The sequence below is a fragment of the Emys orbicularis genome, chromosome 2, assembly GCF_028017835.1.
Source record: "Emys orbicularis isolate rEmyOrb1 chromosome 2, rEmyOrb1.hap1, whole genome shotgun sequence".
Classification (NCBI taxonomy): domain Eukaryota; kingdom Metazoa; phylum Chordata; order Testudines; family Emydidae; genus Emys; species Emys orbicularis.
Genome location: NC_088684.1, coordinates 220,785,674 through 220,810,615, shown reverse-complemented (window position 1 = coordinate 220,810,615; position 24,942 = coordinate 220,785,674). Strand labels below are relative to the sequence as shown.

Below are 24,942 nucleotides of genomic sequence, written 5' to 3'. Positions count from 1 at the left end.
TCTGATTCCTGTCGAAAATGGCATACGGACTATAGCAGATCTTAGACTTTCTATCTCTCTACCCCTCGTTGTGGGAGGAAATTGTCACATTCCCTAAGTACGAGGCAGTCCGTTACCTCCCGCAAGTGGGTGCTTAAGATGGTGGAATGGTGGAATTGGTATATATCCTCCAGTTCCTGTCTTCCCTCCCTGTCCCCACCCTCTTCCCAGGGACCTATCTCACGAATCAGTTCTGTAATAAGTGCAGATTCTATGTTCTTTGGGAGCCATAGAAGTGCCCCCTCAGTATAGGGGCAGCAGGTTCTACTCCCAATGCTTCCTAATACCCCAAACAATCGGAGGTCTCAGGCCAATTCTGGACCTTCAGAACCTAAATGAATACATCAAGAAGTTAGTTCTGCATGCTCTTTAAACTATTATCCCTTTGCTAGATCCAGGAGATTGGTATGCTGCCCTTTTCTTCTCCCTGTATTTTGTAGCTACTGTACTTCTATATTATGTTTAGTGCCCTAGCTAGAAAAAGTACTGTAATTTTTTCAAGCCATGTTTGTAATCATTTGTAAAAAGGAAAGAATTCAGTATGCAAAATGCTGATGATGTAATAGGGTTGCTATTTTAAATATACAAAATTCAAATTCAGGGTGTAAGGTTTCAGTGATAACACATCTGTATCACATTAAAGATATGTATACAAGCATACATTTAACCGCTTTTAACTCAGATGGAATGTTACATATGTACATTGTAGCTATGTTTGTATTTCGTAGAATCTATAATATCTGGATCTTCGTAATTAAATTTCATCATTAACGTTTCATTGAACAATTTGTATACAAGTAGATAATACCAGTCACATTTGGAGTAATTTGGAACTGAGCATTTTTATGACAAGGGCTTAATATCATGCTTGCCCTGAAGAGACACCTTACACAATCCATTCTGCAAAATCTAAATTTGCTTTTAAAAAAAAAATCTAGCTCTTATAATTGCAAGGATTGTAATTATGAGCTGTGTAAATGATAGGTAATTTTCTTGACTCTGCAGGCATAAAGCCCTAGTGCCCCTGCTGTGCTAAAGGTTTTAGGGGCAGAGTGGAATTAACAAGATTCTGATTGGTTTCACTGCTGCTATTCACATCTCTGAACCTTAATGACATTGTCTGGAATCTTATCCATTTCATGCTATTAATGACGGGAACTAGACTTCTTATTTGGTTATTGCTAATGTGCCTCCCTTTCCTTCACCCTATATTTTTTTATCTATGTTTAGTTGCCTGGCTAGAAGAAGTATTGTAACTTTTTCAAGCCTTGTTTGTAATCAGTTGTAATGGACAGGTCAAATACATTCTATAACTATCAATTCTGTCTACCTCTAGTGTTGTTAATCTCTAAATGAAGTTGTTGCACTACTGTCCTCCAACTGTTTTTGTTTTTTTATGTATGTTTTACTAAGAGTAAGCAAAATATCTTTTAAAGTATTCATTTTAAACAGTGCTTTTGTCAAGGAAGTACAAATCTTAGTACTTATTGTCAAAGCCAAAGATGTCTGCTTATAAATACAGCAGTACTTAATTTGGTACAGAAGTGCTGCAGTATTCTAGAGCTCGTTGATATAACAGATGATTACAGTGAGTGATGTTAACCAGTCATCTTACAGTGTCACCCCATGTCATGGAAGAGCAGCTTTCAGGGTTGAATAAAATCAAACCTAAAATTGGAAAGCTAGCCAAGAGAAAATGAGTATTGATATTTTCCAATATATTAATGGAAATGTTAATCAGGTAGCTAAATTTACAAATTCTCATCTTATAAACCAATCGAAATTCATGTCACTACAAAAATCCAATTACTATGATTGCTTGTACAGCCGCTCTGCTTCTTCACTTTAATATTTTGCTGCACTTTTTGATATTTAATTTAAAATATGTTTAAAACTAGTAACCTTAAATTTATAGCCCATCTATATTACATCTAAAATTGCATCAGGGTACATAGTTACAACATGGTAGTCCCGTAGCCCTATTACAGTATATTAACAGTTGTGTAGATAGGACCTAATATCATCACTGTAAAATCCAGTTATGTGGACATTGTTAGGTTCTATCTATACTACAGTTTTATTTATTTTTGTTATTATTTGTTCACTTTTATAGTGACCAAAAATGTGCTATGTACTTTACAATGCTAGTAGAAAGGCAGGGACCATGCCTTGAAGAGCTTAAAATCTAATTTTAGATGTGATACTACAAATAAGAGAAACAAACATTAGGGGAGAGGGAGGGATGAAAGTTACGACAGTTTCATTTAGTCATTCCAGCTTAAACATGTGTACATCTGCATGTTCACACAGAAGTTGGAGTTTGTATTTGGCTGGCCAAGGACAGCATTTTGGAAGGGTTCTAACAAACCTGTCCAATTTACCACTTGTGGGAGCGCTAAAGTTATTAGGGTTACCTTAAACTACTCAAGGGTACTAGTTTATTTCTGAGAGAAATAATGTAGTAAAATGGAATATACAGGAGACTTGCTAATCGTGGTTCAGATTACCTTTCCAATCCCCCTCAAGAGTCTGAAATTGGAGACTGAATATGTCAAGAGCAAGGACTATGTGGCTGTAAAGTACCCCTAATACCTTCACATAGGCTTAAAAAATGTACATGTTCACCCACAAATTGAAGCTTACTGGCAAGTGTAAAAAAAACTGTATAGCTCTACTTCCCCAAGGTCAGACCCTCTGCAGTTTCAAGGAGAAAATCATAGAAATGTAGGACTAGAAGGAACCTTGATAGGTCATCTAGTCCAGTCCACTGTACTGAGATCGGACTAAGTATCTAGACCATCCCTGACAGGTATTTGTCTAACCTGTTCTTAAAAAGCACCAATGATGGAGATTTCACAATCTCCCTACATAATTTGTTCCAGGGCTTAACTACCCTGACAGTCAGGACGTTTTTCCTAATGTCTAATCTAAGGCTTTCTTTCTGCAGTTTAAGCCCATTACGTGTCCTATCCTCACTGGTTAAGGAGAATAGTTTATCACTCTCCTCTTTATAACAACCTTTTATGTACTTAGACTGTTATCGTGTCCCCCCTCAGTCTTTTCTTCTCCAGACTACACAAACCCATTTTTTCCCCATTTTTTTCTTATAGGTCATGTTTTCTAGACCTTTAATCATTTTTGCTGCTCTGCCCTGGACTTTCTCCAATTTGTCCACGTGTTTCCTGAAGTGTGGTGTCTGGCACTGGACATAGTACTCCTGTCAAGGCCTTTATCAGTGCTGTGTAGAGTAGAAGAATTACTTCTCATGTCTTCCTTACAGCATTCCTGCTAATACACCCCCAAATGATGTTCACTCTTTTTTGCAACAGTATTCCATTGTTGACTCATATTTAGTTTGTGATCTGCTATGACCCCCAAATCCTTTTCTGCAGTACTCCTTACGAAGCAGTCATTTCCCATTTTGTGTTTGTGCAATTGATTATTCCTTCCTAAGTGTAGTACTTTGCATTTGCTCTTATTGAATTTCATCCTATTGATTTCAGACCATTTCTTGAGTTTGTCAAGATCATTTTAAATGTCTAATCCTGCTCTCCAAAGTGCTTGCAACCCCTCCCTGTTTGGTATCATCTGCAAACTTTATAAGAGAACCCTCTGTGCCATTATCCAGATCTTTTATGAAGAGATTGAATAGACCCAGACCCATCACAGGTCCCTGCAGACCCCACTGAGTATACCCAAGTCTTTGGCTAGGAGGTGCATCAAATGAGCACTGCATACGTATGTTATTAGCTTGGGACTCTCTTCTAAATAATTTCTTCTCATCTTGGATACATTTGCAGCATTGTCTGTGACCAAGCTGAATACTAGACATTTGAATCCTCCCCCCCCCACCCCCCAGTTTGTTATAGCTTTTATGCTGCTACTTGTAAGTATTCTGCTGTGTGTGCATTTCCTGATGTATCAATTGTTTCTGTAAGGAAGACATTCCCTTCTGCTGTTGTCACACAAGCACATACAACAGGATGATTGTGGACATTGCTCCACCCATCAAGACTCAGGTTAACAATTTCACCCTCTAGACCTTTTGCACACTGCTAAATTTCTCTTTCGTACACTTTATCCAGCAATTTGCCTACGACATCTGCTCTGTTGGGTGGACTGTATCCTGGTCTTAATGACTGAACCATGTTAATGAAGCGTGGGTTCAGTGAAACGGAAAGGAGAGTTTGTTGAATAAACAACCAGGCAATTTTTTCATCAGTTACCTCTTTTTGTAATCTGCTGGTTCTTATCACAAACTTATCTATGGGTCTTTCTGGATAATGGAGATTTGATTTTTTCTTTTTTCTTTTTGCTATAGGTGATATACTGTGGCTATGTGACATACATGATGTGACTGAAACACTATCATTGGCAGATAACTCTGAAACTATAGAAAATGATGGTGATCTTGAAGGTGGATAGTCTTCAGAATCCTGTATGTCGAGGATGGATTCTCCTAAACAAAATAAGTCAATGCAGTTATTTTAATTATTATTACCATACTGCTCATTTAGTATTACTCATTGCATTCACTGACAGTACTACTTTAAAGGTGAAATTGTAAAAGGAAGATCTGCCTATTTCAGCTATTTATTTTTTATCACAACTGCATCTAAAATGATAGTACCATAGAGTAACAGCTATATTTTTTGCTCAAATGTGAGAATTCAAGAATAGTCCAGAAGGAAGACAGGCAGTCCGTAAGAAAGAAATATGAAATAGAAAAGTTTACCAACCTGAAGATCCTGCATGTTCAGATATGTTCCTTTCATCATCTTCAGCGCAGCTTCCTCCTGAGAAGGAACACTTCTCATGCTGTTGTTTCATTCGGGCAACCAGGCCTTGCATTTCTTTGTTGCACTGTTTGCATTTTGCATGCATGCCTGTCTTACCCACAGGTAAATATTCATTAAAATATTCCAAACTGGGTCTCTTTTACGGCCTGCTGCCTTTATAGGTTTTCCTTTTTAGTGAAAGAATGGTATGGTAGATCTCAAATCAATGAAGGCTACATTCAGAAAGACCTCAAGACTTCTCAAACAGTTTCACTTTTGTTTCTACTGCCTGTCCCTCCCTTCTCACATTTATCTCCAGACTTCTTCTCCTTGTCCAGATCTAGTCCGTCCCCAACAATCTTCTATTCATTGAACTTTTAGAAACTTTGCACTTTTAGAGAGAGGTAAGGGATTGACTCTGTGTACACAAATTTGCAGAGGGACAATAGGGTTGGGGTCTGTTATTTCTCACCTCTATATATCATTCATTTATTTATTTAAAACATTTTTGCTGTTAATAAGCATGTTATCTCTGGAGACACAAATCCACAGTTTGAGAACTGCAAAACTAAGCATCTCTGATGGTATCTTCTAGACTGAGCACTGAGTCCCATTGGGTAGATAGAAAGATTAACCTAAATAATCTATACAGAAGCCCCTGGAACCTCATAAGATTGGGTCCCTAATCCATGAACTATTGGAACTCATTTACAAAACTTTTTTTAAACATTACATGAATATATTGTCTCATACTATAGAATTAGAATTTATAATCCCTATTCCATGATGAGATATCTTTGAGCTATAATGTATCTTAATTAAACCTATCTTTAGATAGGTTTTTTCCTCCAAAATCATTTTATCAAAAAAATCCGATTTAAATAAAAAAAAAAGATTTTATTTTTTTTTATCATTGATTTTTATCCACCCTATTTCATCCTCTGCCTGGTAGATATCTGGTAAACTTACAGCCTAATCCTATCCTCTTGCTGCTGTAAGGGAAAAGGAGTATTCTTTTTCTGTTCACCACTCCTCCAAAGTTTGTAGCTGCCAATGCGATGATGGTCTCCTACCGTTTTACCCCTTTCTTTGACTGTGGCTGTCTGGAAGGGTGGGTTGGTTGTGTGTGTTTCCACTGTTCTCCCAGATTTCATTTTGAGTCCTCTTCCCCCATGAATAGTATCGGTGCCTGTCTCTGCTGCTGCTCATAGCTTTCCCGAATGACAGCAGAGTATTGACCTTACAGCCAATTTCACTGCTGTCCACTAGATTCTGAATAGCAGCAGTTAAAATCAACAAGACTGGTGTTTTTTTCTCTTCTTTTCTCTTTTGTCTTCGCTACAAAACTTGATTGTGTTAAAACATGACTGAAGGAGCTCTGCACTTACCTGAGGTCCAAAGCAGTTGATCAGATCAGCAGAAAATGCTAATCTCTTCATGAATCATCCTCCAAGGATTTTGTCTTTCAGAGAATTTTTCAGAAGTGGGGCTCTCACACTATAGACATATTCATGACCAGTCTAAGCAACAAATCTCACGTTTTGCTCCACAGGAGGAGTCCAGGCTCCATCTCGGATTCATTTCTGATTCAGTGGAACAAGAATCTACTCTGTGCATTTTCCCTCCAAGCCTTTTAATCCCCAGAGTCCTTAGGAAATTATGACATGACAGGGCTTCAAGTTATGTTAATAGCCCTATTGTAGACACTGCAGTTTTGGTACTTAGAGATGATACACCTATCTCTTTCAACCACAATTCAAGCTGCTTGTCATTCTGGACATCATGTCACAGGATGAAGGTCTGATTTGACACCCTGATCCAGTGTCTACATCTCACAGTTTGGATGTGCTACTGTTCTGTGTACCATTTTCTATTAAGACTGCATTATTGGTGGGTATTACTTCTGTTCAGAGTGAGTGAAAGTCAAGCATTCATGGTAGGACCGCCTGTGCCACCTCCCAGAAGGATAGTGTTACTCTTCATTCTCATCCTAAACTTCTGCCTAAAGTGGGCTTAGACTTCTTTTTAAATCATTTGATTCATTTAGTTCTTTCCAAGACCTTACTAGTCCCTGGCAGAGACTAAACTCCACATACAGACATATTAAGAGCTATCTGTATTCCTCAGTAGGACAAAACTGTTCCACAGATCACACCTTTTGTACCTTTTGTAATAAATCCAGAGGGTGGGTTTTTTCAACAGACTCTCAAAAGGGGTATCAAACTGCATTAGAATTTTGTTATGAACTGAATAAGTTGACCCCACCATCTCATATCAAAGCACATTTTATTAGAATTCAGGCAGTCTTTTCAGCCATTTTAAAAGTCATCTCTTCTACTTGAAATCTGTAAGGCTGCTACTTGGACCTCCATACATACTTTTTCAGCTCATCATTCTCAAGTGTCAGACTCTAGAACTGATTCACCATTTGCACCATTCACCATTTCCTGGCACTCACCAGAGAGACAGCTTCTTGCCTGTCTCCTAGAATGGGACCTATATAGACAAATACTTAAAGAAAAAATCCGTACAAGCAGCACCACTACATGATGTACAGCACTACTGACATAACGACTAAAGAGCTGTCTCAGTTCATTGAGAAGACGTGATCCCATGATGGACACACACACACACACACACGCTCTCGCTCTCGCTCTCGCTCTCTCTCTCGCTCTCTCTCTTGTATAGAGCCTTTTGGCCTAGGGCAGTGGTTCTCAACCTGTTTACCATTGTGGGCTGTATATGCAGCTTTCTGTGTCATGTGGGCCGCATCCACACAATGTATATACTACATGTATGGCCCTGAGGATGTCACATGGACTTCAGCTGTGTGCTTGATTGGGCTACAAGCAGCCCATGGGTTGAGAACCACTGGCCTGGGGGCTTCTGTATTGGTGAAGAAACTGAGTGGCTGTTGCGGACATTCTGCCCTCTATGCTGTCATCAGAGGGACTCAAGTACATGCAGCCCATGTGCTCAGCCTCAACAGTCATTACCAACCAAAAGAATCTGATCTCCTGTGCCTGGGGCCCATGCACACTTAGTGTGGGATCTGTGTGGGCAAAATATTTCAAAGAACAACAGTTACTGTAAGGTAACAAACCATTTTTTGTTTGAAATAAAATTAGACTATTTGACAATGCCATCATTGGTTCATGATGTATAGCGTAACTTAACAGCTTTAACCAGAAAGTTTTTGAATGCACAAATCTTGGATGGTTTTCATTTGTGAGGTTCTTGGAGAAAAGTAATGCCTTGGGTAAAAAAATAGGAAGTGAGATGCTTGTAGTTAACCTATTAAATCCATATGTAGCTTTTTAAGTGGCCTGATTTTCCCACAACTCCCATTAGTGTATGTATCTCCCCAAAGTTCTTAAATTCTGTGAATAGTCATTGTTACAGTATAGGAATACTAAATATTGCAGTTTAGAAGAACTGTGGTATTCATATTCTGGTTTTCTGATCTACATACTGTAATTATAATGTCCTGAATCATTTTCTGCATGGCACTCCCAACACTTCCATTAATTTTGTACCTTGACAAGATGTACAGTAATATTATTGCTGTTCATTTCAACTATGAAATCTTGAAATGTGTTTTTTTGTAAGTTTTTATTTTATGGCAGGAATCACAGTCCATTTTGGAAAGCTGGAGTTAGTTTATTTTATATCTGTCAAAAGTATACTGGGGAGAAGCGGAAAATTAAATTCTTCCATCCTTATGTTATAAATAAAAAGGAATTTCTTCACTAGTGTTCATTGGCAGTTGACAGTGTTCATTAAAGATTTAAGATTATGCTCCCAAAGCAGGAAGTACAGATGTTAAAGTTCACTTTCCACTGAAGACAGTTGTGCATATTTAACAGTAGTTTGCAGCACAAGGAGGAGGTTAATGGTTTTTTCCTATTTCATCCACTTAAGCAGTCTTGGAATTGTGGCACAATAAATATTAGCTGTCTTTTTTTAGCATCCAATTGAGGCTTTGTTAAAGGATTTCTAAACTAAACTATGTCAAAAAATATGTTATCACCAACTCATTGGAAAAAAAACAGAAAAAACAAAAGACATGTTCTAGAACACCATCAGCCACTGGGTTGTCCTGTGCATTTTATGTCAGCTGTTTAGATTGTGAGCTTCTTGAGGTTGGGACCATGTCTTCCTTTTCGTCTTGTGCAATGCTGGGCTTACTATTGACACTAATCAAATTAATGGTAAACCTTTGCTGTGCTTAGATAAGAGACTAATTTTACAGACATGGTGTTTTACAGATCATATTAATGTTGACAATTCAGAACTGAAGAATTAATATTTTTAGCAATCTAGTCAAATGGGAATAGTGTGAAGCTTATTAGAAATTAATGGCGTGTTGTCGCTTGATATGATTGAATCTTTCTAGGTCAGAAAGATTGATGTTTATGAATTTTCTTTTATAAACATAATTGGTTTCTTCTTAAAGTACACAGTATCTTATCAGTGGGCTTATCCAATACACTATCTTATTTGTCACGTAGGAGTGTCTGTTGAAAATATTATATAAAAAAATCTGCTTACAACCTCACTTGACTGATGGTTGGCTCAGTAAATGTGAACCTGCAATCTGCTGACCTCTAACTGAATTTCAGTTTCTTGTGCTCCTTTGTTGTGTTGATTAAAAATCACTGATGATGACATATGTTTAGATGTCTTTCAGATGCTAAAATTGTTTTCAGGTATGCAGGACCTTGAGTGCTCTTGCACTGTGTGGGTAACATGCTAGTCTCATTCTATTGACTCTGAGGCATATGTGGTGTGAAATATTAAACTGAATAGGTACACACTTGTGTAAGGGAGGGCTCCTTTTTCTTATACTTGTAAGGTAATTGGGTCTTTGGTTACAGAAAATATATGCAAGAAACTTATTTTAAGAATTTTCTTTTATATTAAAATGGGGGATAACATCCAGGCCAATGGATGTTAACATTGCATACTGTTTATATGCAGAGTGCTGTTGGTACTGCTTTTGTCTATCTTGCCATATTACTTCATCTTGATCCTATAAGTTGAAAGTTGGCAGTAGAATAAGTGCTACCAATATACTTAATTTAAGAATGAAGGATTGACAAATAAATTCTGCCATGATCTGAAGCCAATTTTTCCAGTATCCTAAATGGTCTGGCTATAATGGATAATCTGTTGATTCATTACATTTAAAGATTTGATTACTTGCATGATGCAGAGATTAGAGTAAAGTTGAAAATGAGAGAATGTCTGACACATTTTAACTTAAGCTTTTAAAAGTGGGGAGAGGCACATTTTGCATGGTGTGTATAAATGCCAGTTTTAAATCTGCAAGCAATGTTATAGTGGATAAATGGGGAAAATATAACTTTGGGCAGCTTGATTCCAAACTTTATTTAGGTCCAAAATTGAATGCTGTATTTATTTCTTTTACACATATGGGTCTTGACACTTGACCCAGATATTGATTTAGGTTATGGAAAGAGGCGAGATTAGCTGTTGTTGCTATGGAATAATTGAAGTTAATATTCTAAATTTCTTTTCTTTTTTTAGGTTTAACTATAGATCAACACATCACCTTGCATCCCATGGGTTTTATGAATTTTTAAATTGGTTTGATGAAAGAGCATGGTATCCACTGGGAAGAATAGTAGGTGGAACTGTAAGTATGAGAATGATCACTTCTTGGTGAATGTAAAAAATTCAGGATAACTACAAGTAAAATTACCACATGGGTTAAAGGAGAAACTAAATGTAATGTGCTCTTAATTGCCGTAATAGCCACAATAAGAATTTCAGTTACTACTAATACAATGTCAGCTTTATACCTCTAGTTCAGACAACTTACTGTCAATCAGTAGCCGCTTATACGTCAACTTCCAGTAACAGTAATTGAGACTATTATGATTCGTTCACAATCCTGTTGTCTTGTAGCATGTATCATTACAGACCTACCTCTTTGATGTAATGGATGACTATGCATTTTTCAATTGAAGCCAAGAGTAATGCTTGGCTTTTTCATGTTTATGGCCAAGGTTTAGATCTATTATATTTTTTTAAGTGAATATTTGAGTCTGTAGAAAATATTGGTCTGCACTGGGCAAATACTTTTCTTTTAGATTAAAAATAATGGGGGAAATGTAAAGATTTTCTAAGGAATATAAAAAATAAATGAGATCAAATTAATGTGGATGCAAGAATAGAAGAAAAAATTAAATGACATCAAATTGTGGTACAATGAAATGTCATTGATTTAAGGAAGACTGAGATTAGAAAGGTGTAAAGAGTTCTAATGACAAACAAATGTGTTGAAAACCCATAGAAGCACCTTTTCTTCAGTAATAAGAGAATAAATACCATTTAAGTGGATTTACAGAGTGTTATGCAATAAATTAAATGGTGATTTTATTTTTAAACAAAACATTTTAATAAACCAGCTCTATATAACTTTTTGAAATCCTTGTTAAAATGGATTAAAAATATAATTTCATCTTTAATTCCTGGCATATTTCAGAAGGTCTCTTAACATATTTAGTGGTTTTTGTTCAACTTCAGAGTTTCACCTCTGAAACTAAGTCTTGGAGACATTTAGGGGAATACCCATGTTAAAGTTTAATTTAGCAGAAATATATTACTTATATTGTTTTTGCAGGGCAGTTAAGGCATTTGAAGTTTTTTAATGTTCTAGTCTAGTGTTTAGGTACCATTGTTTCATTGAACTCCTAATATTGTAGAGTAAAATTATTACTGGGTCTACACTACGAGTTTAGGTCGACTTTAGCCGCGTTAAATCGAATTAAGCCTGGACACGTTCAAACGACGAAGCGCTTTCTTTCGACTTAAAGGGCCCTTTAAACCGGTTTCTTTATTCCACCTCCGACGAGGGGATTAGCGATAAAATCGGCCTTAGGGGGTCGGAATTGGGGTAGTGTGGACGGAATTCGACGTTATTGGCCTCCGGGAGCTATCCCACAGTGCTTCATTGTGACCGCTCTGGACAGCACTTTCAACTCAGATGCACTGGCCAGGTAGACAGGAAAAGCCCTGCGAACGTTTGAATTTCATTTCCTGTTTGCTCAGCGTGGAGAGCACAGGTGACCACGCAGAGCTCATCAGCACAGGTAACCATGATGGAGTCCCAGGATCGCAAAAGAGCTCCAGCATGGACAGAACGGGAGGTACGGGATCTGCTCGCCATATGGGGAGACGAATCACTGCTGGCTGAACTCCGAAGCAGTAAACGAAATGGCAACATATTAGAAAAGGTCTCCAAGGCCATGAAGGACAGAGGCCATAACAGGGACGCACAACAGTGCCGCGTGAAAATTAAGGAGCTAAGGCAAGCCTACCACAAAGCCAGAGAAGCAAACGGAAGGTCCGGGGCAGAGCCGCAAACATGCCGCTTCTACGCGGAGCTGCATGCCATTCTAGGGGGTGCAGCCACCACTACCCCAACCGTGTGCTATGTTTTGCATCATTCGGGCATTGGGATCTCAACCCAGAATTCCAATGGGCGGCGGAGACTGCGGGAACTGTGGGATAGCTACCCATAGTGCAATGCTCCGGAAGTCGACGCTAGTCTCGGTACTGTGGACGCGGTCCGCCGACTAGAGCACTTAGAGCATTTTATGTGGGGACACACACAATCGGCTGTATACAACCGATTTCTATAAAACCGGCTTCTATTAATTCGACCTAATTTCGTAGTGTAGACATACCCTTATGTAGACATACCCTTATGTCTACACTACGAAATTAGGTCGAATTAATAGAAGCCGGTTTTATAGAAATCGGTTGTATACAGCCGATTGTGTGTGTCCCCACATAAAATGCTCTAAGTGCTCTAGTCGGCGGACCGCGTCCACAGTACCGAAGCTAGCGTCGACTTCCGGAGCATTGCACTATGGGTAGCTATCCCACAGTTCCCGCAGTCTCCGCCGCCCATTGGAATTCTGGGTTGAGATCCCAATGCCCGAATGATGCAAAACATAGCACACGGTTGGGGTAGTGGTGGCTGCACCCCCTAGAATGGCATGCAGCTCCGCGTAGAAGCGGCATGTTTGCGGCTCTGCCCCGGACCTTCCGTTTGCTTCTCTGGCTTTGTGGTAGGCTTGCCTTAGCTCCTTAATTTTCACGCGGCACTGCTGTGCGTCCCTGTTATGGCCTCTGTCCTTCATGGCCTTGGAGACCTTTTCTAATATTTTGCCATTTCGTTTACTGCTTCGGAGTTCAGCCAGCAGTGATTCGTCTCCCCATATGGCGAGCAGATCCCGTACCTCCCGTTCTGTCCATGCTGGAGCTCTTTTGCGATCCTGGGACTCCATCATGGTTACCTGTGCTGATGAGCTCTGCGTGGTCACCTGTGCTCTCCACGCTGAGCAAACAGGAAATGAAATTCAAACGTTCGCGGGGCTTTTCCTGTCTACCTGGCCAGTGCATCTGAGTTGAAAGTGCTGTCCAGAGCGGTCACAATGAAGCACTGTGGGATAGCTCCCGGAGGCCAATAACGTCGAATTCCGTCCACACTACCCCAATTCCGACCCCCTAAGGCCGATTTTATCGCTAATCCCCTCGTCGGAGGTGGAGTAAAGAAACCGGTTTAAAGGGCCCTTTAAGTCGAAAGAAAGGGCTTCGTCGTGTGAACGTGTCCAGGCTTAATTCGATTTAACGCGGCTAAAGTCGACCTAAACTCGTAGTGTAGACCAGGCCTTAGAATGTTTTATTATTATCTGAAATCCTGTAGTAGATATAGTTGATATTAGATTCAACAGACTCATTCATGTAAATCTGTGCTACACTTCCATGGAGGTCATCTTAATTCTGTTCAATTGTTTTTTTAAATATTTCATAGTCAAAGTTTCCTACTGTTTAAAATACTTTGCACTTAAATATATAAAATAGTATACATCTGAGGGTGGGTGGATGGGTTGTTTGTTTACAGGCAGTGACTTAATCATTGCAAAATTCTGAAATGTAGGCTAATATCTCCCACTTTACAGGTGTGGAAAATGGAAGCACTGCAAGATTAAACAATTTGGCAGAAGTCACATAGGAAGCCTATGATAGAACTAGGAATTTAGAACTGTTTGAAAAATGACAAAAATTTTAAAAAACTGTACATAAAGTTTCTGGGAAATAGCAACAGAGGGTCCTGCTTTCTGGGAAATGTTTCAATTTTGCATCACTTTCAGATGGCTTGAAATTTTCTGACTAGCTTTACTAGAAATAGAACGTACGTCTCTTGGTCTTGTGCCTGACCTACAAGATCATCTTCCTTATAACAACTTCCAGGGTAGATAAAATTTGAATCTGTATGTGTTGCTTCATCATTTATTTGGAAGAAATGGTTTCTTGCACATGTTGTCAACAATCATTTAATATAATTTAAAGTGTGGCAAATTGCCTTAAGTTGTTGTATCAGATATGTTGAAAGCAGTGTTAGAATAATTTCGTTTTTCTCTGCATGTGACTGACTTCAACCAAGAAATAAGTAACTTTTGTTGTATGCAAACAGATTTACAGTCAACCCTTTCTGCAATCCTGAAATATAATTTGATTTCCTTTCTCTTTTCTTCTAGGTCTACCCTGGGTTGATGGTGACAGCAGGCCTTATACATTGGATTTTAAATATGCTAAATGTCACAGTCCACATAAGAGATGTATGTGTATTCCTAGCACCAGTTTTTAGCGGCCTTACATCTATTTCTACTTTTCTGCTCACCAGAGAACTGTGGAACCAAGGAGCAGGGCTTTTAGCTGCCTGTTTTATTGCTATAGTTCCAGGTTACATATCTCGATCAGTAGCAGGATCCTTTGACAATGAAGGCATAGCCATTTTTGCACTGCAGTTCACGTACTATTTGTGGGTAAGTAATTGCTCAGATTCACTATTTTTTTTTCTATTCTCCTGACCTTACTCCTGGCCTTTGCCTTAGGATCCAATTTTGGATCCTTAGAATTTTTTTCTTCCTTCTATAAATTCTCATTGCCTTCTAGAATAGGTTTAGAGAAAGATTGGATAAGCACCCAAAAGTAACATATGACCATCTGCCACACTGTTGCTCCTCAGTTTGTTAAATCAGCCTGTCATGCTACTTTTCAAGGGATGTTCTCTAACAATAAGGGGTTTACATTTTCAGCTCAAACAGTGGTTTTCTTGTATTTGATTCTGTGACTATGTGTGAAGTGATGAAAATAGAGTTAGGCTAGCATTTTTCAAACAGTCTGCTTGCTAGCATGGCTTGAACACATTCCTGTATCATTACATGACAAAAAGAGGCAGGGGCAGAATTAAGCTACTGGGTTTTTCTGGACTATTGTAAGTAATCTGAGAAGTTCTGCATAGCAAATACAATTTAACACAAATTAGACAATGTGGGGCAGAGCCAGACAAACAGGGTCCACATTAATAGCCGTGTGCTTTTGATACAGCACAAATATTGTTCTTGTCTCACATGCAATTAAACCAGAGCTAAACAGAACCATTATATTTTTATAAAGCATTGTATTGTATTGCAGGGTGGTTCAGCGGATACCTTACTGAGTTAATTTAGCCACTCTGCGTTGGGGCATGAAAATAGAGTCAATGGTTATTGTGATTCACACAATTCACAATTGCTATTCTGTAAATGAAAGTCTTTATGTACTACAGAATAAACAGAACAAAATAGGAGAGTAGTGTTTTATTGTATGTTGGAGGGACACTTTGAGGGTTGTATATCCATCAACTAAACTACAACTCAGTGTGCAGTTTAATTCAACAATATAATGTACATTTTGTTATAGTATAGAAATGAGAACACACAATCTCAAGATATAGAATATCACAGAATCTGTTGCCCTAGAACTATTTCCTGTCCAATCACTTGTTCAGGCATCCCCCTCATGAAAAATTGCTAAACAGTACTGTTCCCAAAAAAAGAGAGAGAGAGAGAGAGAGAGAAATTTAAAGGAAATTATCCCCAATTTTTTTTTGTTAATTTTGAAACATTTAACATTTTCTGATTGTCTGTTAGCAGTAGAGCCAAAGTTACTAACTTATCATAGCTTTGAACAATAGAAGTAGTGCCTTAACAGTAGAGGGGAAAGCCCCATCCCTTTTTAGATTTGAGAATATGTAACATGTATCTGTAAATTCAAATTCAGATTGTTAATACTAGCTTTAGTCATTGCATTAACAAATCCACAGGATTGCTTTGTGGGTCTCAAACTTAAATACTTACTTTCATATCTCCATGAAGCTTATTTACACAAAGTATCTTTAATTTCTGCATCAGAGATGACCATTACCAGTATAAAGTTCTGCTAGTTCATCATTTTATGCCTTAACATGTATGTCTTGAAACCCAGACCTAATGACTTTCCTAAAGGAATGGCCGCTGCAATGGTATAGCTGAAGAGGCTAGAGGCTATGAAACAGATTTCAAAGTATCAAGCACTTCAACACACCAAGTAGGACCTCAACATGGTCCTTGCTGCTTGTCCTTCTCAAAGTCTGACTTCTTAGCTTCCTAAGATGCAGTTTTTGGCAGATCTGTCCTAAAAGAAGTAATTTGTTACAATATCGCATATATCTGCTGCCGCTCTGGGTTGGTTATATTTCTGTTTATGTACAATAGAGATTATTAGACAAATCCTCTCCATAACAAGTTGGTGTCAGGGAATACAGAAACACAGCTTGTACCTGTAATTCATTTTGTGCTTCCGAATATACCATACTCTTGATTGACCCCAGCAGAGTGGCAATACAAAATTCTTATTGTTACTGGTATTACAAGTACATGTTTCTGGCTGGAGACCATTAGTTTGTTTTTCCTGTGTTTCCCCTAAGTTTCTATTGTACTGGGTGGTCTACTTTTGTTAAACAGTTCCTTACTATATACACCTCTACCTCGATATAATGCTGTCCTCGGGAGCCAAAAAATCGTACCGCGTTATAGGTGAAACCGCATTATATCGAACTTGCTTGGATCCACCGGAGTGCGCAGCCCTGCCCCCCCCACCCCCCCGGAGCATTACATCCGAATTCGTGTTATATCGGGTCGTGTTATATCAGGGTAGAAGTGTATTACACGTCTTTCTATTTGTGAAGTATTTGAAACTTGGGCTGCATTATGCTGTGGGAGGAATCCAGGAAGTTGTTTGGCCAACTGTTGCTGAATTGGGAGGTTCAGGAAGATGCATGATCAGTATCTGATAACCCAAAACAAAATTGCAGTTGTAAACTTTTATTTTTCATGGTTGTTCAGATGTATATAGAATTAACCTGTGCTGTTACTTGAAAATAATTGGGACATGGTGGTGGTGGTGTCTGTTGTATTGTAAGTCATATTTAACTGAGGTCTATGTCTAATCCTGTTGTGTCTGCATAAATTGTTGTAGAATTGCTACAGAAATGAAAATTTAATTTAATTATTAAAAAAAACCCTATCTCTTGTTCTTATCAACTTCCAAAATGTGAACGAGATAGAAATAGGTAACAGTGATGTCTGCCTGAGTCTGCAGACAGCCAGAAAACTAGTTCTGTGAGATGTAAATTGATTCTATTAGTTTTGAAGTCTAATTACAATTTAAATGTCAACAATAAGGACTTATCTACATGGTAAAATTTCCTGGAATAATTATTCTGCTATACTTAACCCAGTCAGAATAATTACTTTTTCTTTTGAAGAAAAGTAATTTTTTTTTTTCTGGAATAGTGTCCACACAATGGCTTATACCTGCATAACTGTAGTGGAATAATTATTCTGCTCTAGCTATGTTGGGAAATTTCCCCATGTAGACAAGCCATAAGTCATTGTTGATGATCTTAGTACAAACAGTAGGCTGACTTCTTTTTGTTATTGTTGAAGTAGTCAATATTGTGGCAGGTTGCAGTGAGGACCTACTTGCTCCCAACCATTGCTGGGGTAAGGAACAAAAAGTTCACTCATCTCTCCCCAAACTTAAAGTCAATCTCTATTCTTACTCACAAGGGAGAGGGAAAGAGGAGGTGTAGCACCAAAACACAAAACCATCTTTCGCACCTTCATGAGCCGAAACCCCAGCTATTCCTTATCTGCTGTCAAAACGTCCAGCTTTACCCAACACCCAGCAGTGTAATAATTCATCAAAACGAAAAACTACACAATGTTGACAATCTTAAATTTGGAAGTACAGAAAAATATGTAGTTATTTATCAAAGTAAATAATAAAGACAACTGGACTGGTAAAGCAGTAGTCCACATCTGAGGTTTAATGTATTATAAAGGATACAGAGCCTTCCCACCAACCCCTAAAAAAGAATCGATCAGTAGTTGTTACCATAGATTCAAAATATTATATTGTATTAAGAAATATTTTGTTTGACAGCCCAACAAATTGTCATGGACTCTCACAGTCAAAATGGGTTCTTTACATCTAGCACATCATCTGTAAATCAGATCATACTCTCAACACCTGTGGAACCCCATTGTCTTCAGCTTATGCCTTCAGTGATACCTGCATATTCCCACTACCCTTAAGTGGGTTTTCAAAGTTATTTTTCAGAATAGAACAGCACTTACCCTAATAATATGATACAAGGACTGACAGAGCAGCGGTGGTGAGAGTTGTGATGGTCATCATCCAGAGGAGTGGCCATATGCTCTATGTTTACACCAATCTTCAAGTAGCACAAAGATGCTGCAACTACTATTCTGCCTCAGAGGTTGAAGTATTTAGTGCAGTGGTTCTCAACCTGTAGCCCGCAGACCGCTTGCAGCCCAGTCAGCACACACCTCAGGGCCATATAGGTAGTATATATATTGTGTGGATGCAGCCCACATAACACACCAAGAATGCGGGCCCACAATGGTAAATAGGATGAGAACCACTGAACTAGTGTGTCATGTCCTAGCACCAATTTGAGTGAAAAGTTGGATATAGGCTATTATGGTTGATTGGCCTTATGCAGGTGAACCGAATTGCACTGTTGCTTTATTTTATGGAAGATGTCTTTCTGAACTACATCCATGAATTTTGAAGGTGGGCAGTTAAATTCCTAAAACACAAACTGATCGTGGGAGTCTTTTTGCTTTAACCCATACTTTTCATAAAAAGGTAAATTTTTTTGGCTTGGGTGACAGAATTTTGTAATGCTATTTTTAATTGCTTTGTCTAATATTGTAACTTGTAATTCTTGAATACTTGATTTTTTTCTTTTTTTTAAAGGTGAAGTCTGTGAAAACTGGGTCAGTCTTTTGGACAATATGCTGCTGTCTATCTTACTTTTATATGGTAAGCCTTTTATTTGTACGTAAACTAAGCTGTTTCTGTTCAATCTAGTTGAATGGAAATAAGTTTTGGTTTTGTATTTTTTAAATTAACTTACAGCTGCTTCTTCTGGCCTAATTAAGTCAAAGAAGAGGGCAGATGTTTACTTTTCTGCTCAGAACCTTTTGTAAAGATTTGTGTTCTCTGGGAAATAAATTTTCCCTTGTATGAATAGGCCAGGAATTTTGGAATGGAGCAGACAGATTCCTTTGGTGATGGAGTTGGTGGAGGCTCAAAATGAATAGAGATGATCTGACAATAGAAGAGATAATCTCATTCGGAGTGAATTGGTGGATCTTGGGTGGATGGCCGCAGTAAAAGTGGGGCTAAGTGTATCTAGTTTATCAAAGAGAAGTTTAAGAAGTGATTTGATGACCACCTGGAAGTTTGTACACTGGGAGAAGGTAACTGTATACTAGAAGGTTAATTGATATAGCAAACAAAAGCGTATAACAGGATCTAATGGCTGGAAGTTGAAGCTAGAAAAAATTAAAGTTGGAAATAAGGTACAAATTTTTAAGTGAGAATAATTAACCATTAGCCTAGCACAGCTTACCAAGGGATATGATCTTCCATCACTTGAAGTCTTTAAATTAAGACTGCGTGTCTATTTAAAAGAAATGCTTTAGTTGAACTACAAGTTGTTGATTCAGTGCAGGAATTACTGGTGAAATTCAAGAAGCTGTGTTATTCAAGAGGTCTAATGAGATGATCATAATGGTCCTTTTTGGCCTTAAAATCTATGAATCTGTGAAAATGGGAATTTCTGCAAGATGTGGGGGGAATCAGAAGAAAGTCTGTCAGCAAAAAGGATAGCATCAGAAATGAGGATAGCTCCAAACTGATTGAGTTCTTTTGTACGAAAGACTGACCTTTTTATGAAATGGGTTGACTCAAGTGGGACAAGATTTTGTGGTGGGAAGGATTTCTTGGAGAATGATGGGGGGGGGGGAAGAGAATGTCGATTAGAAAAATTATTTATGTAGCGCTAGAGATCTACATAGCAGCTCAAGCTTATACAAAAGGGTCTCTGTCCAGAGGAGCTTACATTTTAAACTAAAGAATACTAAAATAGCAATAGGATTGTGATTGGGATTTGTGTGTGAATACAGTATCTAGGGTCACTCCTGGGGGCATTCTGTGCCTAAAAATTCTGCGCACAATATTTTAAAATTCTGCAAACTTTATTTGTCAAAATAACGCTACATAATCACGCCAGTTTCAATTATTTTGGTAATTTATTTCAAAATACCTGTCAGCAAGTATGTCTGTAACAATACAGACATACACAAAAATTCCCCCAGGAGTAGAGAGTTAAAGAAATCCCTATGACAACGCAGTTCCTGTTTCTCTGCCTCCTCCCCTCCCCCCCCCCCCGAGCCAGTCAGGGGCCAGACACCCACAATCCCTGCTCACCCCCCGAGCCCAGCCACAGGGCCCCCCGGCCCAGATACCTGCACCCCCTCCGCCCCCCAGAGGCCAGCCACGGGGGCCCCCCTTGCCCAGATACCCTCCCCCCGCAGAGCCCAGGGATCCAGAGGGAGAAACAGCCTGATGCTTAGTCCCAGGCTTGTGTGGAGTTTCCTGAGTGCTGCTCTCTCCTTCCCTCAGTTGCCAGGCACCCTCTAGCGCCTTGTCTCCCCCCAGGAGTGTCTTCTATGTGTGAGCTGGGCTCTGCCGGGTCCAGTGGCCCTTAGTGGCAGCCAGCAGTACTGCAGCCCATTTCTGTGGGGGAAAGGAAATTCTGCATGCACAATGTTAATTTCTGCAAAATTCTGCATTGTGCAGTGGCGCAGAATTCCCCCAGGAGTATAGGGTGCAGCCTAAACCCCTTTTAACACCCCTTCTCCCCCCACAACTAAATACTGGAGGTAAGCCTTTTCTTTTACATCGCATTGTCCTCTAAAGCACATTTATTTCATATTATGGTAGAGTGGTTGTGAAACCATACATAAGGGTGTGTTACATATTTCTGTTTTGATATACAGTCATGTACAAATTAGACCTGGGTTTGTTATGCTAGTATAGTATAGCCTTTCTACTACACCTACATATTCTGATGGGAGATCCTTTTAAAAACGACCATTTGCAAAATTCAGTCAGATAACAAAAGAAGTGGTAATGCATTTTTACTGCTGGAAATCATGAGGGAGATTCTGAGATTCATGATGAGATTCTGCCACTTATTTGTTGAGTAGCATCTTTGGGTCAGACACACATTGGCCGGGGTGGGGGGGGGGGAGAGGAGGACTGTGTGCAAAGCAAAACAAAGTATTAGAATCCCTGGCTATATCTACCCATCAATGTCACAAAGCCTGAGTTGAACTAGAGGGTATATTGCATATTTTCCCTTTGTTTTAAGGGACAGAGTAAACTAATTAAGTGCTAAAATTTGGCCAGGGTTTAAGATTAATAGTAAGAATAAAGTTCCTTCATTTTCAGGGAAGGTACTTGCATTATCTCTTGTGAGTCTTTGCAATATAGCTGTTCCATTTGTGGAAGAATTAATGAGACCATTAGTTGCTGCTGAGGTTTTAATCAAGTTCCTTATATGCGTTTTTTCCCAGATCAGTCTTTAGGACTGGACATAAATGTATCCTCCAATGTAATATTATCTTTCTAATGAAATCAGTGTTCTTTAAACTATTAGCTGTGAATTAAATGGTAAAAATTGCAATTTTGGGGTAGTAAACTTCATTCTGCATTGCAAAAATCAAAGAAGTAGCTCATTTGAAAAGAGGAATAGCTACTTCATTGACTGAAAAGTTATGCATGTATTTGCAAACTGACTGGCGATATTTATCTCAATTAAAGTTTATGTACTGACTAGCTCACTGTTAATGTGACCCACAGAATTGTCTTTAAAAAAGTAACTTTTCTAATTCTTGCTCTCAAGTTCCATTATTATTATTTGTATTTATTATTAGCATTTATTTAATACCCATCACTATGGCTTAGGATGTCTTTCCATAGTGATGACCATGTTTTTAAATACCAAGTTTTGCGCTGAGACAGTCTTAATCAGGCGTGCTCTCCTGCTGCCTGTGGCTTTACCACTCCACTAGGAATCCAGGATTTAATTAGTTGAGAGAGACTGGGCAAAGAGGTACATCTTGAGCTCTTTTTTAAGTGGACATATTTGGGCTTTTAACTATCTTTCCTTAGACAGCAAATTTTAGAGGCACAAGCTGATTGAGAGAGCTTTGCCACCAGCATTCGCAAACCTTCACCTTTATAGCTGTTATGATCTTCAGTCATGCACATGTTCTCCCTCCACCCCACACCAGTTATCATCTAAAAAGTCTCATATAAAGCCTATATTGGAATAAAGAATTTTTTTTGTGAATGTAATGATACTACTGTGTTAATAAGTAGTACATAAATAGAATCTGATAATTTAAATATAACTTGAGAAAGAGCTGTAAACTATCTAATTTACAGTTTAATTTCCCATAGGTCTCTGCATGGGGTGGTTATGTTTTCATCATCAACCTTATTCCACTGCATGTGTTTGTGCTGCTGTTGATGCAGAGATACAGCCGGAGGGTCTACATAGGTGAGTGTTCTGACTTTCTAAAAATCAGTTATTTGAGAAGTGGTTTCTATTCTCTTCTTACTGAACAGTCAGTTCTATTTGGGAGGCATTAAATACAGGAATGTGAAATTAATAACTTAACTACATCTTTTACGCTAAATGGGAAATTAATAATTTCATATCAAGTCTTATTATATTAGTCATGTGCTGTATACCCATTAGCTTCTTGTTTACAAAATAAAAAAGATAAGGATGTGCTACATGTTTAGTTCACGTTGTTTCTAAACTCTCAAGTGTTATTTCCTAGCTAGTGTTTTTTTCCTTTTAGTATTCCATGTGGGAAGGGGAAATTCACTGAATCTTCACTGAGTTGTTTAATATTTTTAAAATTCTTTAATGCACATGTTTCATATGTCTGTACTTTCTGTATGATTTAATTGCAGCTTTATAAAAGCTATCCAGCAAAAAAATGAAAAACCCATCTATAATATGCTGTCTCACATAACGAGAGACAGAGCAGCATTCCACACAAGTGTGTCTGTTCAAATAAAATGTTGTGTATTGCCAAGACTTTCAAAAGTGACCAATGATTTTTAGCTGCCCAACTTAACACACCTTAAAGGGACTTAATCTTTAATAAGTATTGAGCATCTACTCTCTGACAATAAGGACCCTTAGGGTAGCTCAAATTGGGCACATAAAATGGAAAAGGAACTGAAATGGACCCATTATAAAAGATAGGAAAAGCTGTCTCCCATATACAAACTTCACATAGAAGCCATTTTTTTCTTAAACTAAAATTATCCCAAGTTTAATAAATCAGCAAATTTAAGATCTAAAGAGCAGTTTAGAGTGGGGATGAGGGTAGAAGCTCCCTGTGAATGGGGTGGGTGGAGGGAAAGCAAGGAGAGCTACTGTGACTGGGGGAAACAGCCAGCTACAGACTCAGAAGGAGTATCCTGGTAGTTCCTACTGCCATTCCTATGGCACTTCCTTGCCCACTGACTGCTGTGCTCCACATACACCCCTTCCTTGCCCCCCCCCCCCCCCCCCCGTCGTTCTCGTGGCTGGTGTATTGATGTCCCCCACCACCACCCAGATGGGTGGCTGGAAGGCAGGACTGATCTGGGCCAGGGAGTCCTACCTGCTTCTCAGCAGCGAGCCTGATCTCATGCACCATCTTCAGTGGCTCCTCTAGTCCTTCTTCCAAGTCCTGCTCTTGTGTTTTTCTCCCCCACTCCATCACCACTCATGTGCTGGACCAGAGCTGGGCCCTGCTCTCTGGGGGTGCAGAAGTATAGATCCATCCCTCCAGTATTTCCTTGGTGGGGTTATAGCTCTGGCCTCTTTTTTCCCCCTTCTTCCCGTTCCACTGCCCCTGGTTTGGAGTCAGTCAAATCCAAAGGAATCCTTCAGAATGCACTGGATTCAGAGGAGACCCTTTTCATCACTTTAAAGCATGTGTAAATAGTGTTTAGCGAGTATTTAATTTATCTGCTTGGTATTTTTATGATGGTTTTTATGTAAATTACTGACAGAACTAACAAATGTATATACATTGGTCATGATGAAAGTGTTTTCATGGTTTGTCATTGAGCAATAAATATTAAAACTCTGCAAAAGCTTAAAATTTAGCCAGAAGGTTGTTAAACTGTTTGCTCCTTGGGGCAGGGATTCTTCATGCATACAGTTTCTAGCACACTTTGTGCTAACAGAATAGAAATCAATAAATCAATACATTTTCAGTGAAGAATAAAAAAAAATACATCATTACACATCCTGTGCATCACTGTTGTATTCATAGAATATAGCAGGATGGATTCATTTAAATCAAAGTAGATTTAAATCACCAAGCAGGAAACCTTGATTTAGATAATTAATTGATTCTCATTAGCTGCTATAATTTGGTGGTACTTTTTGCTAGCCAAGAGGATACACTGTTTATACATATTTATTTAATAAGTTATGTAGCGTAACATATATTTTTCAGATGATTAATTTTTACATATTTTTATTATGTTAGAAAGTGGAGAATGACACATTTTTTATTTACTAGATTCATTTTTTAGTCCTGGTTTGTGTCAAGCGGAATTTGGCTAAAACTTGGAAGTCAATTAAAAATGCACAAAAACAGCATTTTAAGATTGGTTTTCATTAGGTAAATAAACTTGCATTAAATGTGCAGGATACATAAGGGAAGAAAATTAAGTTTATCATGTTTTGCATTTAAAAATTCATTAAATAAAGACAGTAATATTTGTTAGTGAATTGAACTACCATATATACTCATTCATTAGTCTG

At 38.5% G+C, this 24,942-nt stretch overlaps 1 protein-coding gene across 1 annotated transcript in view; it reads left to right on the top strand.

The window, feature by feature from the left end:
- The window catches only part of STT3B (STT3 oligosaccharyltransferase complex catalytic subunit B), an 87,267-nt gene that overhangs the window by 23,565 nt on the left and 38,760 nt on the right, over nt 1–24,942 (top strand). Inside the window, exons 2-5 of the mRNA XM_065400038.1 lie at nt 10,368–10,476; nt 14,393–14,680; nt 19,005–19,070; nt 22,563–22,662. Coding sequence (XP_065256110.1) covers nt 10,368–10,476; nt 14,393–14,680; nt 19,005–19,070; nt 22,563–22,662 — 563 coding nt within the window. The remainder of the gene's footprint in view (nt 1–10,367; nt 10,477–14,392; nt 14,681–19,004; nt 19,071–22,562; nt 22,663–24,942) is intronic.